Source organism: Oncorhynchus tshawytscha, linkage group LG10 (genome assembly GCF_018296145.1).
Source record: "Oncorhynchus tshawytscha isolate Ot180627B linkage group LG10, Otsh_v2.0, whole genome shotgun sequence".
NCBI classification, from domain to species: Eukaryota; Metazoa; Chordata; class Actinopteri; order Salmoniformes; family Salmonidae; genus Oncorhynchus; species Oncorhynchus tshawytscha.
In genome coordinates, this window is record NC_056438.1 from 809,183 (window position 1) to 825,629 (window position 16,447).

At 43.2% G+C, this 16,447-nt stretch overlaps 2 protein-coding genes across 2 annotated transcripts in view; one reads left to right on the forward strand and one right to left on the reverse strand.

The window, feature by feature from the left end:
* The window catches only part of LOC121847552 (probable ATP-dependent RNA helicase ddx17), a 269,776-nt gene that overhangs the window by 9,179 nt on the left and 244,150 nt on the right, over positions 1–16,447 (forward strand). The gene's annotated exons all lie outside the window — the stretch shown is intronic.
* Positions 494–10,918, reverse strand: LOC112239427 (butyrophilin subfamily 1 member A1; the record flags this gene model as incomplete). Its single annotated transcript, XM_042327972.1, is given in 5 exon segments — positions 494–537; positions 2,708–2,740; positions 3,151–3,306; positions 3,490–3,774; positions 10,571–10,918. Coding segments are annotated over 5 exon segments (851 nt in total), but the record flags the coding sequence as incomplete, so codon positions are not given.

Below are 16,447 nucleotides of genomic sequence, written 5' to 3' on the forward strand. Positions count from 1 at the left end.
TCTCTAACAGACAGATACATATATCTGACTCTCTAACAGACAGATACATATATCTGACTCTAACAGATACATATATCTGACTCTCTAACAGATACATATATCTGACTCTCTAACAGATACATATATCTGACTCTCTAACAGATACATATATCTGACTCTCTAACAGATACATATATCTGACTCTAACAGATACATATATCTGACTCTCTAACAGACAGATACATATATCTGACTCTCTAACAGATACATATATCTGACTCTAACAGACAGATACATATATCTGACTCTCTAACAGACAGATACATATATCTGACTCTCTAACAGACAGATACATATATCTGACTCTCTAACAGATACATACATATATCTGACTCTCTAACAGATAGATAAACAAGAACAGAGAGTCAGGTCAGAATGTTGGTGAGTGAACCTTGCAGACAGACACACACTCACAGACACAGACACTCACAGACACAGACACAGACACACACACACAGACACACACACACTACTTACTATGTTCTTCTTTCAGTCCATCTGGTTTAAAAATTAAAGATATTTGAATCATGAGTTGTATACACTATATGAACAAAAGTATGTGGACACCTGCTATTATCTAACAGTAGGTAGATACACTACATGACCAAAAGTATGTGGACACCTGTTCATTGAACATCTCATTCCAAAATCATGGGCATTAATATGGAGTTGGTCCCCCTTTGCTGCTATAACAGCCTCCACTCTTCTGGGAAGGCTTTCCACTAGATGTTGGAACATTGCTGCTATAACAGCCTCCACTCTTCTGGGAAGGCTTTCCACTAGATGTTGGAACATTGCTGCTATAACAGCCTCCACTCCTCTGGGAAGGCTTTCCACTAGATGTTGGAACATTGCTGCTATAACAGCCTCCACTCTTCTGGGAAGGCTTTCCACTAGATGTTGGAACATTGCTGCTATAACAGCCTCCACTCCTCTGGGAAGGCTTTCCACTAGATGTTGGAACATTGCTGCTATAACAGCCTCCACTCCTCTGGGAAGGCTTTCCACTAGATAATGGAACATTGCTGTGGGGACTTGCTTCCATTCAGCCACAAGAGCATTAGTGAGGACTCCCTCTCTCTCTCTCTCTCTTCTCTCAGAGGACCTGTGCCCTAGGACCATGCCTCAGGACAATCTGGCCTGATGACTCCTTGCTGTCCCCAGTCCACCTGGTTGTGCTAAGCGTCAGTATAGAGACAAATTAGAGTCGTATTTCAACGGCTCAGACATGAGGTATGTGGTCTACGGTCAATCACGGATTACAAAAAGAAAGCCAGCCGGAGTCTTGCTCCCAGACAAATTAACACAACTTCTTCGCTTTGAGGACAATACAGTGCCACTGACTTGGCCTGCTACCAAAACCTGCGTTAATCAGTGTAATATATAGTGTGTATTATATAGTAATATATAGTGTATATATCTTTTAAGGAAAGTGTTTTCACTACAAGAGTATTCTAGTAATAAACCATGAGGTCTGTGATCTACAAGAGGACATTACTAGTCAGGTTAGATGTAGAGGACATTACTAGTCAGGTTAGATGTAGAGGACATTACTAGTCAGGTTAGATGTAGAGGACATTACTAGTCAGGTTAGATGTAGAGGACATTACTAGTCAGGTTAGATGTAGAGGACATTACTAGTCAGGTTAGATGTAGAGGACATTACTAGTCAGGTTAGATGTAGAGGACATTACTAGTCAGGTTAGATGTAGAGGACATTACTAGTCAGGTTAGATGTAGAGGACATTACTAGTCAGGTTAGATGTAGAGGACATTACTAGTCAGGTGAGATGTAGAGGACATTACTAGTCAGGTGAGATGTAGAGGACATTACTAGTCAGGTGAGATGTAGAGGACATTACTAGTCAGGTGAGATGTAGAGGACATTACTAGTCAGGTTAGATGTAGAGGACATTACTAGTCAGGTGAGATGTAGAGGACATTACTAGTCAGGTTAGATGTAGAGGACATTACTAGTCAGGTTAGATGTAGAGGACATTACTAGTCAGATTAGATGTAGAGGACATTACTAGTCAGATTAGATGTAGAGGACATTACTAGTCAGGTTAGATGTAGAGTTATATACTGTAGAACAAGGGGACATTACTAGTCAGGTGAGATGTAGAGGACATTACTAGTCAGGTGAGATGTAGAGGACATTACTAGTCAGGTGAGATGTAGAGGACATTACTAGTCAGGTGAGATGTAGAGGACATTACTAGTCAGGTGAGATGTAGAGGACATTACTAGTCAGGTGAGATGTAGAGGACATTACTAGTCAGGTTAGATGTAGAGGACATTACTAGTCAGGTTAGTTCTAGTAATAAACCATGAGGTCTGTGATTAACAGTTGACCCATCAGTATTCTAGTAATAAACCATGAGGTCTGTGATTAACAGTTGACCCATCAGTATTCTAGTAATAAACCATGAGGTCTGTGATTAACAGTTGACCCATCAGTATTCTAGTAATAAACCATGAGGTCTGTGATTAACAGTTGACCCATCAGTATTCTAGTAATAAACCATGAGGTCTGTGATTAACAGTTGACCCATCAGTATTATAGTAATAAACCATGAGGTCTGTGATTAACAGTTGACCCATCAGTATAATAGTAATCATCATAATCTCTATATGTGAAACTCTAACAAGACAACAGCCCACTTACCTTGTTGTTCCAATTCTTCTCTAAGCTTCTTCTCTGTAGACAAAAGAAAATAAATGTATAAAGCATTACAATAATTAAAACCCGGGATGTCTGCGCCTGTGTGGTAATCTAATTAGCATAATGCTAAACTAAACTCTGACTTTAAGCTAGAGACTCCCAGTGTTCGATTGGCTGCCTGGGGGTCAGCTGAACAGGACTGGTCTGAAGGTAACCTGGTATAAATGAATAGAGTCTAATGGACAGTATATGGGTCATTGTCTTTTTCCACATTGTCACGTTACTCTAAAATGGATTAAATTGTGTTTTTCCCCATCAATCTATACATACAAAACATTGTCAAAGCAAAAACAGGTTTAGAAATGTTTGTAAATGTATAAAAATATTAAAAATGTAATTGTTTGATGAGACATCAAGGACCAGTCAGAGATCAAGGTTAAACTCACCTTCAGTATATTTTCTGCGCCAGAAACAAGCTGAAGCTTCAATATCTATATATTTTCTCCACATGTAGACACCAGCTGAAGCTACAAGAACTACAACAGCTGCTGCTATTAGTAGACCAATAATCAACCCTACGTGTGATTTAGGAAACACGTCATCTGAAACAGAGAAGTCATGTTAAACCATTACAACACTACATATATACTGTACAGGAAGTAAAGCATCATTTATAAATACTACTGAACAGACCAATAAGGTCATCCCCCAGGAAACCGTCCTCCACTAACTAGTCTAACTAACTAGAGGTCTCAGGTATTTGGGTTAACCAATGAAGACCTCACCTGGGACATGAATCTCTTTCTCCTTCAGGTGATTGATCTCCGTCTGGTGAACTCTACAGGTGAACCTGTTGGTGTCAGTCTGGTCCACAGTGACATGTCGTCTCAGAGCGTAGAGGTCCTCTGAGTCTCTGTGTTTCTCTGGAGGTCCATCAGCAGGGAGGATGGTTCCAGAACTGTCCAGCCACTCCATCTCAGGTTCAGGAAACCAGCCTCCAGACTCACACTTCAGGACCACCCCCATGCCTTTAGTTCCATCAATAGAGATCACTGGCTGAGATACAGCACCTACACAGATACAAGATAAAACAGAGATCACTGGCTGAGATACAGCACCTACACAGATACAAGATAAAACAGAGATCACTGGCTGAGATACAGCACCTACACAGATACAAGATAAAACAGAGATCACTGGCTGAGATACAGCACCTACACAGGTACAAGATAAAACAGAGATCACTGGCTGAGATACAGCACCTACACAGATACAAGATAAAACAGAGATCACTGGCTGAGATACAGCACCTACACAGATACAAGATAAAACAGAGATCACTGGCTGAGATACAGCACCTACACAGATACAAGATAAAACAGAGATCACTGGCTGAGATACAGCACCTACACAGGTACAAGATAAAACAGAGATCACTGGCTGAGATACAGCACCTACACAGATACAAGATAAAACAGAGATCACTGGCTGAGATACAGCACCTACACAGATACAAGATAAAACAGAGATCACTGGCTGAGATACAGCACCTACACAGATACAAGATAAAACAGAGATCACTGGCTGAGATACAGCACCTACACAGATACAAGATAAAACAGAGATCACTGGCTGAGATACAGCACCTACACAGATACAAGATAAAACAGAGATCACTGGCTGAGATACAGCACCTACACAGATACAAGATAAAACAGAGATCACTGGCTGAGATACAGCACCTACACAGGTACAAGATAAAACAGAGATCACTGGCTGAGATACAGCACCTACACAGGTACAAGATAAAACAGAGATCACTGGCTGAGATACAGCACCTACACAGATACAAGATAAAACAGAGATCACTGACTGAGATACCACCACTCCTGTTTTGTAAGTCTCTGTATGTGTCTGTGTTGCATCCAGTTCCTCTGGAGGGGAGGATCCGTCGGCCACCTCACCTCCGACCACCGGACGGACGGACCCGGACCTGCCCTCTGTTCAGCGACCCAGACTGCTCCTCCAGCAGCTAACAGTCTTGTGACACAGACCGGGAGCTAAGTGACAACGAGGGCCCCCCCACCATTTCCATCATCCCCTCCCTAAACAGGAAGTGGTCTGAGGACGGCCCCCTGATCACTCAAGTGCAACACGTTTGTTGAGCTGCAGTAGCGCCTGGAGTGTATCGACAGCAGCGAGGAGCCTACAGCGTTTGTTGGAGAGGGCAGGGGAAGTCAAGATGGACAGCAAAACAAAAGGAATGCCTCTGTTTCCCCAACTCCTCCTTCCAGGAGAACATATCACCTAAACTTGCTCCTAAATCTGTTGCCACTCCTCCATCCCTTCTAAGTCTAAACTGGAACATTCCAGAAGAGAGTCACAGAGCACAGGAAAATGTAACAGGGTTGGTTATGTTTCCACTTGTCTCTAAAGAAAGGTGTATTTAATGTTCAAGCATTCTTATTGGTTAGTACAACTCTGATGACAATAAGGTGTGTTGTTATTGGCCCCGCTTGCAGATTGGGGGAGATCGCGAACGTCAGGTCTCCCCAGTATGAAAATGTGATGCAAGGGGTAGGTCACGTTCTGAATACTGTTTTCTATTTTCTATTTTACAATGTGTACAAGTTTGCTGTACGTTACTGATTTATACATGTGTGGGTATATGGTACCTGTTAGGGATTGAGGGGCTTTCTGGGATGTGCTTTGGCATATGATTGCTGTAAATAAGTGTGTTAGCTAGCATGCACCGATGTAATGGTCACATAAGCCACTGCGAACACAGTTGTCTTCATGCTACAGATGTTGCCATCGACAGCCATCAATACCGTTAAGCACAACTAACTTTCTATTTATTATATCTATTTTTTCAGCACAACTAAGGTGCTGTTTCCCATTTAACAAGATCAGAAATAAATTAGGCTTAACTGGGACCACTGGCTGGGGTGATTTATTTGGACAAAGCACAACGAGACTACGATTAACACTGTAGTTACACTGTAGAACAAGGTGATGACGAAGGTAAGAGCAGAGCAGAGCCAATCAAACAGGGTGTGGCCACGGTGCCAGTCTGAGTACGGGAGAAGGTTTACTTCAACAAGAAGCCTTTACCCAAGCCTGCTCCCCCTCCCCCACAGCAGAGAGACTCATGCAACGGAGAGGCAGAGGAGAGGTCCCCCCCGTGGGAATGAGCCATCAGGTTGGAAAACAGGGGGAGTCTGGAGACTCAGACCAGGGGGCCTGTAGAGGTGTGCCAGCTATGAGAGAGAGAGGTGCCTGGACAGGAACATCCTCAGGGCTACGGTCACCTTGCAGCAGCCTGTGGAGCTGAAAGGAGAGAATGAGTGGTGGAGGAGCTTTCCATCAGCAGCATCATAGACAATGAGCATCATCAGCTTCAACAGCGACTGCTCCCTGCAGGCCCTTGCCTCCGGCTCCAGGCCCATCAGCTTCATCAGCAGCATCAATGACGAGACCCATCTTCTGTGGCGGGTGCAGAGGTCAACATTGAGGTGCTCACCCACTTACAGGAGGACTCATTTGTGTGTGTGGGCAGCAGGGTCCGTCATCCTGGCTCAGCAGGCGTTTTCCTCCCACAGACTAAGGACATCGGTCCGTCATCCTGGCTCAGCAGGCGTTTTCCTCCCACAGACTAAGGACATCGGTCTGTCATCCTGGCTCAGCAGGCGTTTTCCTCCCACAGACTAAGGACATCGGTCCGTCATCCTGGCTCAGCAGGCGTTTTCCTCCCACAGACTAAGGACATCGGTCCGTCATCCTGGCTCAGCAGGCGTTTTCCTCCCACAGACTAAGGACATCGGTCCGTCATCCTGGCTCAGCAGGCGTTTTCCTCCCACAGACTAAGGACATCGGCTTCCACCTGGATTCCATTGTGAATCATCCCAATAACTCCCTGAACGACAGTGGCTTTAGCTTTTCTGAACTGGACAGTGACAGCGCAGCATCTAGCAAACTGTCCCTGACAAAGTGCCCTCTGTCTCCCAAGTCAACCAAAGGATCCCTCAGATTCCCATACGAAACAGCTATAGTTAACTCTCTCAGCTCCTCCTCCCAACCCTCCAGTCTTACATAGTCCACGCCAGTCTTCGCAGGAAAGTGAAACCTACCTCATCAATCGCCTATAGTAGCAGTAGCAGTCGTGAACCACGGAGACAGGAGTATACAGTGATGTGTTGGTTACCAATCTAACAGCATCATGGTAGAGTGTCTAGTGTTGGTATACAGTGATGTGTTGGTTACCAGTCTAACAGCAGCATGGTAGAGTGTCTAGTGTTGGTTACCAATCTAACAGCATCATGGTAGAGTGTCTAGTGTTGATATACAGTGATGTGTTGGTTACCAATCTAACAGCAGCATGGTAGAGTGTCTAGTGTTGGTTACCAATCTAACAGCATCATGGTAGAGTGTCTAGTGTTGGTTACCAATCTAACAGCAGCATGGTAGAGTGTCTAGTGTTGGTTACCAATCTAACAGTAGCGTGGTATAGTGTCTAGTGTTGGTTACCAATCTAACAGCATCATGGTAGATTGTCTAGTGTTGGTTACCAATCTAACAGCAGCATGGTAGAGTGTCTAGTGTTGGTTACCAATCTAACAGCATCATGGTAGAGTGTCTAGTGTTGGTTACCAATCTAACAGCAGCATGGTAGAGTGTCTAGTGTTGGTTACCAATCTAACAGCATCATGGTAGATTGTCTAGTGTTGGTTACCAATCTAACAGCAGCATGGTAGAGTGTCTAGTGTTGGTTACCAATCTAACAGCATCATGGTAGAGTGTCTAGTGTTGGTTACCAATCTAACAGCATCATGGTAGAGTGTCTAGTGTTGGTTACCAATCTAACAGCAGCATGGTAGAGTGTCTAGTGTTGGTTACCAATCTAACAGCATCATGGTAGAGTGTCTAGTGTTGGTTACCAATCTAACAGCAGCATGGTAGAGTGTCTAGTGTTGATATACAGTGATGTGTTGGTTACCAGTCTAACAGCAGCATGGTAGAGTGTCTAGTGTTGGTTACCAATCTAACAGCAGCATGGTAGAGTGTCTAGTGTTGGTTACCAATCTAACAGCATCATGGTAGAGTGTCTAGTGTTGGTTACCAATCTAACAGCAGCATGGTAGAGTGTCTAGTGTTGATATACAGTGATGTGTTGGTTACCAATCTAACAGCAGCATGGTAGAGTGTCTAGTGTTGGTTACCAGTCTAACAGCAGCATGGTAGAGTGTCTAGTGTTGGTTACCAATCTAACAGCAGCGTGGTATAGTGTCTAGTGTTGGTTACCAATCTAACAGCAGCATGGTAGAGTGTCTAGTGTTGGTTACCAGTCTAACAGCAGCATGGTAGAGTGTCTAGTGTTGATATACAGTGATGTGTTGGTTACCAGTCTAACAGCAGCATGGTAGAGTGGCTAGTGTTGGTTACCAATCTACCAGCAGCATGGTAGAGTGTCTAGTGTTGGTTACCAATCTAACAGCATCATGGTAGAGTGTCTAGTATTGGTTACCAATCTAACGCAGCATGGTAGAGTGTCTAGTGTTGATATACAGTGATGTGTTGGTTACCAATCTAACAGCAGCATGGTAGAGTGTCTAGTGTTGGTTACCAATCTAACAGCATCATGGTAGATTGTCTAGTGTTGGTTACCAATCTAACAGCAGCATGGTAGAGTGTCTAGTGTTGATATACAGTGATGTGTTGGTTACCAATCTAACAGCAGCATGGTAGAGTGGCTAGTGTTGGTTACCAATCTACCAGCAGCATGGTAGAGTGTCTAGTGTTGGTTACCAATCTAACAGCATCATGGTAGAGTGTCTAGTATTGGTTACCAATCTAACGCAGCATGGTAGAGTGTCTAGTGTTGATATACAGTGATGTGTTGGTTACCAATCTAACAGCAGCATGGTAGAGTGTCTAGTGTTGGTTACCAATCTAACAGCAGCATGGTAGAGTGTCTAGTGTTGGTTACCAATCTAACAGCATCATGGTAGATTGTCTAGTGTTGGTTACCAATCTAACAGCAGCATGGTAGAGTGTCTAGTGTTGGTTACCAATCTAACAGCATCATGGTAGAGTGTCTAGTGTTGGTTACCAATCTAACAGCATCATGGTAGAGTGTCTAGTGTTGGTTACCAATCTAACAGCATCATGGTAGAGTGTCTAGTGTTGGTTACCAATCTAACAGCATCATGGTAGAGTGTCTAGTGTTGGTTACCAATCTAACAGCATCATGGTAGAGTGTCTAGTGTTGGTTACCAATCTAACAGCAGCATGGTAGAGTGTCTAGTGTTGGTTACCAATCTAACAGCAGCATGGTAGAGTGTCTAGTGTTGGTTACCAATCTAACAGCATCATGGTAGATTGTCTAGTGTTGGTTACCAATCTAACAGCAGCATGGTAGAGTGTCTAGTGTTGGTTACCAATCTAACAGCAGCATGGTAGAGTGTCTAGTGTTGGTTACCAATCTAACAGCATCATGGTAGAGTGTCTAGTGTTGGTTACCAATCTAACAGCAGCATGGTAGAGTGTCTAGTGTTGATATACAGTGATGTGTTGGTTACCAGTCTAACAGCAGCATGGTAGAGTGTCTAGTGTTGGTTACCAATCTAACAGCAGCATGGTAGAGTGTCTAGTGTTGGTTACCAATCTAACAGCATCATGGTAGAGTGTCTAGTGTTGGTTACCAATCTAACAGCAGCATGGTAGAGTGTCTAGTGTTGGTTACCAATCTAACAGCATCATGGTAGAGTGTCTAGTGTTGGTTACCAATCTAACAGCAGCATGGTAGAGTGTCTAGTGTTGATATACAGTGATGTGTTGGTTACCAGTCTAACAGCAGCATGGTAGAGTGTCTAGTGTTGGTTACCAATCTAACAGCAGCGTGGTATAGTGTCTAGTGTTGGTTACCAATCTAACGCAGCATGGTAGAGTGTCTAGTGTTGATATACAGTGATGTGTTGGTTACCAATCTAACAGCATCATGGTAGAGTGTCTAGTGTTGGTTACCAATCTAACAGCATCATGGTAGAGTGTCTAGTGTTGGTTACCAATCTAACAGCATCATGGTAGAGTGTCTAGTGTTGGTTACCAATCTAACAGCATCATGGTAGAGTGTCTAGTGTTGGTTACCAATCTAACAGCAGCATGGTAGAGTGTCTAGTGTTGGTTACCAATCTAACAGCATCATGGTAGATTGTCTAGTGTTGGTTACCAATCTAACAGCAGCATGGTAGAGTGTCTAGTGTTGATATACAGTGATGTGTTGGTTACCAGTCTAACAGCAGCATGGTAGAGTGTCTAGTGTTGGTTACCAATCTAACAGCAGCATGGTAGAGTGTCTAGTGTTGGTTACCAATCTAACAGCAGCATGGTAGAGTGTCTAGTGTTGGTGACCAATCTAACAGCTGCATGGTATAGTGTCTAGTGTTGATATACAGTGATGTGTTGGTTACCAACAGAGGAAGGAATGATGAGGGAGGAAGACCAGCAGAATACATGATGAGGGAGGAAGACAAGCTGAATACATGATCTCTAACAGAGGAAGGAATGATGAGGGAGGAAGACCAGCTGAATACATGATCTATAACAGAGGAAGGAATGATGAGGGAGGAAGACCAGCTGAATACATGATCTATAACAGAGGAAGGAATGATGAGGGAGGAAGACCAGCTGAATACATGATCTATAACAGAGGAAGGAATGATGAGGGAGAAAGACCAGCTGAATACATGATCTATAACAGAGGAAGGAATGATGAGGGAGAAAGACATGTTGATATTTCAGCAGCCAATCATTTAGCCAGATTTACCGATACAACCTCTGATCACACCTCCAGTATTCATGACTCACCAACAATGAGTTGAAAGGAGGTTTCCTTCATCAGTGTTGGAAGGAAGCACCTGTATCTTCCAGTATCAGAGAGAGTAACTCTGGTCAGCTTTAAGGAGACGTTGCCGTTCTTCAGTTCTTCATGAAACATTGATGTCCTTCCCTTGTAGGATGGAGACTGATCCTCATTGGAGTCTCGACCTTGACGGTAAAAATGGACGTTTTCTGCTTTCGGGTTCAATCTTGTCCACCTCACTATCATGCCCACAGCACTGACATTGGGTTGCGGGGAACATGGTAGAATGACGTCATCACCAATTAAGGCAACGACTCGGTCAGCCGGTCCAACAACCTGAACCTCAGACGACCCTGGAGAAAAACAAATGACACATAGTTAAAGACACCTGGTAACTTCCTGTTGCTCCATGGATTCTGGTCCATTATGACATCATTCATTCCTATGTGAAGACTCAATAGTGCATTTAAGCCAAATGAAGGCGGTTAAGATGGCGTCTCATGTGGGAGATTTATGTAGACAGTTTGAACTACTCAAGGAAGTGACGTTGCAGGCTAGCTCAGTGCTGCCCCCTCTCATTAAGTAACTCAAGTTGAAGGCCAACTGGGGTACTGTAGGCTGCCATTAGCAACATTTCACTGAGTATACAAAACATTATGAACACCTGCTCTTTCCATCACAGACTGACCAGGTGAATCCAGGTGAAAGCTATGCTCAAGCTAGCAACAGCAGGTTATAAGATAAAGGATTCACACACGGGTATGAATGACTACCATGGAGGGAAAGCGTACAGACATGCCTAGGGTGAAAAAAATACCCAGATACGGGATAACAATTCTGAGGAAATTTTGTGTGACAAGACATTACTGGGACAGTGTAGAATACATGATTAAAAACATTAATGTGATATTTTGTAAATGACATCGCCAAAGTCAAAGATCAGTCAGATAGTCAGTTTTACAAGGGTAAGTTTGGCAGCATGAGTGAAGGAGGCTTTGTTGCGAAATAGGAAGCCAATTCTAGATTTAATTTTGGATTGGAGATACTTAATGTGAGTCTGGAAGGACAGGTTACAGTCTAACCAGACACCTAGGTATTTGTAGTTATCCACGTATTCTAAGTCAGAACCATCCAGAGTAGTGATGCTGGACAGGCGGCGAGGTGTGGGCAGCGATCGGTTGAAGAGCATGCATTTAGTTTTACTTGCATTTAAGAGAAGTTGGAGGCCACGGAAGGAGTGTTGTATGGCATTGAAGCTCGTCTGGAGGTTAGTTAACACAGTGTCCAAAGAAGGGCCAGAAGTATACAAATGGTGTCGTCTGCATAGAGGTGGATCAGAGAATCACCAGCAGCAAGAGCGACATCATTGATGTTTACAGAGAAAAGAGTCTGCCGGAGAATTAAACCCTGTTGCACCACCATAGAGACTGCCAGAGGTCCGGACAACAGGCCCTCCGATTTGACACACTGAACTCTATCTGAGAAGTAGTTGGTGAACCAGGCGAGGCAATCATTTGAGAAACCAAGGCTGCTGAGTCTGCCGATAAGAATGATGTGATTGACAGAGTCGAAAGCCTTGGCCAGGTTGATGAAGACAGCTGCAGAGTACTGTCCTTTATCAATGGCAGTTATGAGCGTGGCTAAGGTGCACCCATGATCAGCTCGGAAACCAGATTGTATAGCGGAGAAGGTACGGTGGGATTCGAAATGGTCTGTAATCTGTTTGTTAACTTGGCTTTCGAAGACCTTAGAAAAGCAGGGTAGGTTAGATATAGGTCTATGGCAGTTTGGGTCTAGTGTCTCCCCCTTTGAAGAGGGGGGTGACAGCGGCAGCTTTCCAATTTTTGGGAATCTCAAACGATATGAAAGAGAGGTTGAACAGGCTAGTAATAGGGGTTGCAACAATTTCGGCGGATCATTTTAGAAAGAGGGTCCAGATTGTCTAGTCCGGCCGATTTGTAGGGGTCCAGATTTTTCAGCTCTTTCAGAACATCAGCTATCTGGATTTGGGTGAGGAAAAAAATGGGGGAGGCTTGGGCAAGTTGCTGTGGGGGATGCAGGGTTTTTGACCGAGGTAGGGGTAGCCAGGTGGAAAGCATGGCCAGCCGTAGAGAAATGCTTATTGAAATTCTCAATTATCATGCATTATTCGGTGGTGACAGTGTTTCCTAGCCTCAGTGCAGTGGGCAGCTGGGAGGAGGTGCTCTTATTCTCCATGGACTTTACAGTGTCCCAGAACTTTTTTGGAGTTTGTGCTACAGGATGAAAATTTCTGTTTGAAAAAGCTAGCCTTTGCTTTTCTAACTGCCTGTGTATATTGGTTCCTAACTTCCCTGAAAAATTGCATATCACGGGGGCTATTCCATGCTAATGCAGAACGCCACAGGATGTTTTTGTGCTGGTCAGGGGCAGTCAGGTCTGGAGAGAACCAAGGGCTAAATCTGTTCCTGGTTGTACATTTTTTGAATGGGGCATGCTTATTTAAGATGGTAAGGAAACCACCTTTAAAGAATAACCAGGCATCCTCTACCTCTACTGAATGAGGTAATATCCTTCCAGGATACCCGGGCCAGGTCGATTAGAAAGGCCTGCTCGCGGAAGTGTTTTGGGGAGCATTTGACAGTGATGAGGGGTGGTCGTTTGACCGCAGACCCCTTACGGACGCAGGCAATGAGGCAATGATCACTGAGATCCTGTTTGAAAACAGCAGAGGTGTAGTTAGAGGGCAGGTTTGTCAGGATGATATCTAAGACGGTGCCCATGGTTACGGATTTGGGGTTGTACCTGGTAAGTTCCTTGATGATTTTGTGTGAGATTGAGGGCATTTAGCGTAGATTCTGGGACGGATGGGGTGTTAACGTCCCACCTGACCAGCATCCAGTGAAAGTGCAGGGTGCCAAATTCAAATAACAAATCTCATAACTAAATTTCCTCAAACATACATGTATTATACACCATTTTAAAGATAAACTTGTTGTTAACCACAGTGTCCGATTTCAAAAAGGCTTTACGAAAAAAGCATACCATGCGATTATGTTAGGTCTGCACCTACTCACAAAACACCTCCATTTTTCCAGCCAAAGAGAGGAGTCACAAAAAGCAGAAATAGAGATAAAATTAAATCACTAACCTTTGATGATCTTCATCAGATGGCACTCATAGGACTTCCTGTTACACAATACATTTATGTTTTGTTTGATAAAGTGCATATTTATATCCAAAAATCTCAGTTTACATTGGCGTGTAACGTTCAGTAATGTTTCGCTTCCAAAACATCCGGTGATTTTGCCGAGAGCCACATCAATTTACAGAAATAGTCATCATAAACTTTAATATAAGATACAAGTGTTATGCACAGAATTAGAGATATACTTCTCCTTAACGCAACCGCTGTGTCAGATTTCAAAAAACCTTTACGGAAAAAGCACACCATGCAATAATCTGAGTACAGCGCTAAGACACAAAAACAAGCCTTTCAGATATCCGCCATGTTGTGGAGTCAACAGAAGTCAGAAAATAGCGTTATAAATATTCACTTACCTTTGATGATCTTCATCAGAATGGACTCCCAGGAATCCCAGTTCCACAATAAATGTATGTTTTGTTCGATATAGTCCATAATTTATGTACAAATACCTCCTTTTGGTTCACAAATCCAAACTCACGACGCGCGGGCAGGTCAGGCAAAAGTTCAGAATAAAAGTCATATTACAGTTCGTAGAAACATGTCAAAAGATGTACAGAATCAATCTTCAGGATGTTTTTAAATCTTCAATAATGTTCCAACCGGAGAATTCCTTTGTCTTTAGAAATGCAATGGAAAGCAGGTCGCTCTCACGGCCACGCGCATGACCAACTCATGGCCTTCTGGGAGACCCCTTAGTGAAACAGCTCTCATTGTCTCCCCCTTCACAGTAGAAGCCTGAAACAAGGTTCTAAAGACTGTTGACGGCTAGTGGAAGCCTTAGGAAGTGCAATATGACCCCACAGACACTGTATATTCGATAGGCTAAGACTACAACTACAAACCTCAGATTTCCCACTTCCTGGTTGGATTTTTTTCTCAGGTTTTTGCCTGCCATATGAGTTCTGTTATACTCACAGACATCATTCAAACAGTTTTAGAAACTTCAGAGTGTTGTCTTTACAAATCTACTAATAATATGCATATCCTAGCATCTGGGCCTGAGTAGCAGGCAGTTTACTCTGGGCACGCTTTTCATCCGGACGTAAAAATACTGCCCCCTACCCCAAAGAAGTTAATCATGTCCCAGTTTCAGTCACCAAACAGTACGAACTCTGAAGATAGATGGGGGGGGCGATCAATTCACATATGGTGTCCAGGGCACAACTGGAGGACGAGGGGAGTCTATAACAAGCGGCAACATTGAGAGACTTGTTTCTGGAAAGGTGGATTTTTAAAAGTAGAAGATGGTGGATAGACAGACTGGTAGTCTATATTGTCACTATGAATGGTTGCTAGACAGACTGGTAGACTATATTGTCACTATGAATGGTTGCTAGAGGACAGGATAGACAGACTGGTAGATTATATTGTCACTATGAATGGTTGCTAGAGGACTGACTGTTAGTCTATATTGTCACTATGAATGGTGGATAGACAGACTGGTAGTCTATATTGTCACTATGAATGGTGGCTAGAGGACAGGATAGACAGATTGGTAGTCTATATTGTCACTATGAATGGTGGATAGACAGACTGGTAGTTATATCAGTCTTTATATCAGTACCATTATAGATTAGGGTAATGACTATAGAGGTAGAGGATTCATCTTTATATCAGTACCATTATAGATTAGGGTAATGACTATAGAGGTAGAGGATTCATCTTCATATCAGTACCATTATAGATTAGGTATACTGATATAAAGATGAATCCTCTACCTCTATAGTCATTACGCCAATCTATAATGGTACTGATATAAAGACCTATCTCTATGGTCATTACCATGATCTATAATGGTACTGATATGAAGATGAAAATGGCCGGTGACCCACTAGACAACCGCTAGACAACCCCTGGTGACCCACTAGACAACCCCTGGTGACCCACTAGACAACCAACAAACAACGACTGGTGACCCACTAGACAACCCCTGGTGACCCACTAGACAACCAACAAACAATGACTGGTGACCCACTAGACAACCCCTGATGACCCAACAAACAACATATGTACTGTATCACTACCTGCAGGATCGATTTATTCTGTATGCAAAGTGCTGACATGCCCTGTGTTTCTTTGATGGCTGACTTTAAAGATCTCCACGTTTTCTTACCAGATCAGAGATTCTCCGGTAGAGGTAAATGGCTCAGTGCCTATAATTTAGTCTGTGTGCAGAATGGGGCATAAAGGAAATTACCTCTACTAGATTATGCTGATAAGGTAAACAGCATACAAATGTGGCTTGTGTATTCATTTGCCTATAACTAATCAGAATTACATTCATTAATTACATAAAGAAGAGAATACTTCAAAATGAGAAGATCCTGCCATGGAAAAGACGACTGGGTAAAGTGGAAAGGAGGGGAAATAACTCCCACCATGCAGCAGGACACCTTCAGCTGTGGGGTCTTTGTAATGCAGGTTTGATAGTTATATAGTTCACAAGTCTGGTTCAATAATGAATGGTTAGCTGTTATGTGACAACTAAGCTACACTGCCTCTTCCTGCCTAACAAGTTTCTCTACCTTGTGCGGACACTATTTTCACGCCACTTCGATACAGTTACGATTTTCGTAACATTTTAGGAGAGCATTTTCACGAACCATTTTCCTAACCTTAAAATAATTCAACTAATTCTCCAAAACCTGCTGCGAAACGGTCACTGCCGTATCGAAGTATTGTGTAAATAGTTTGT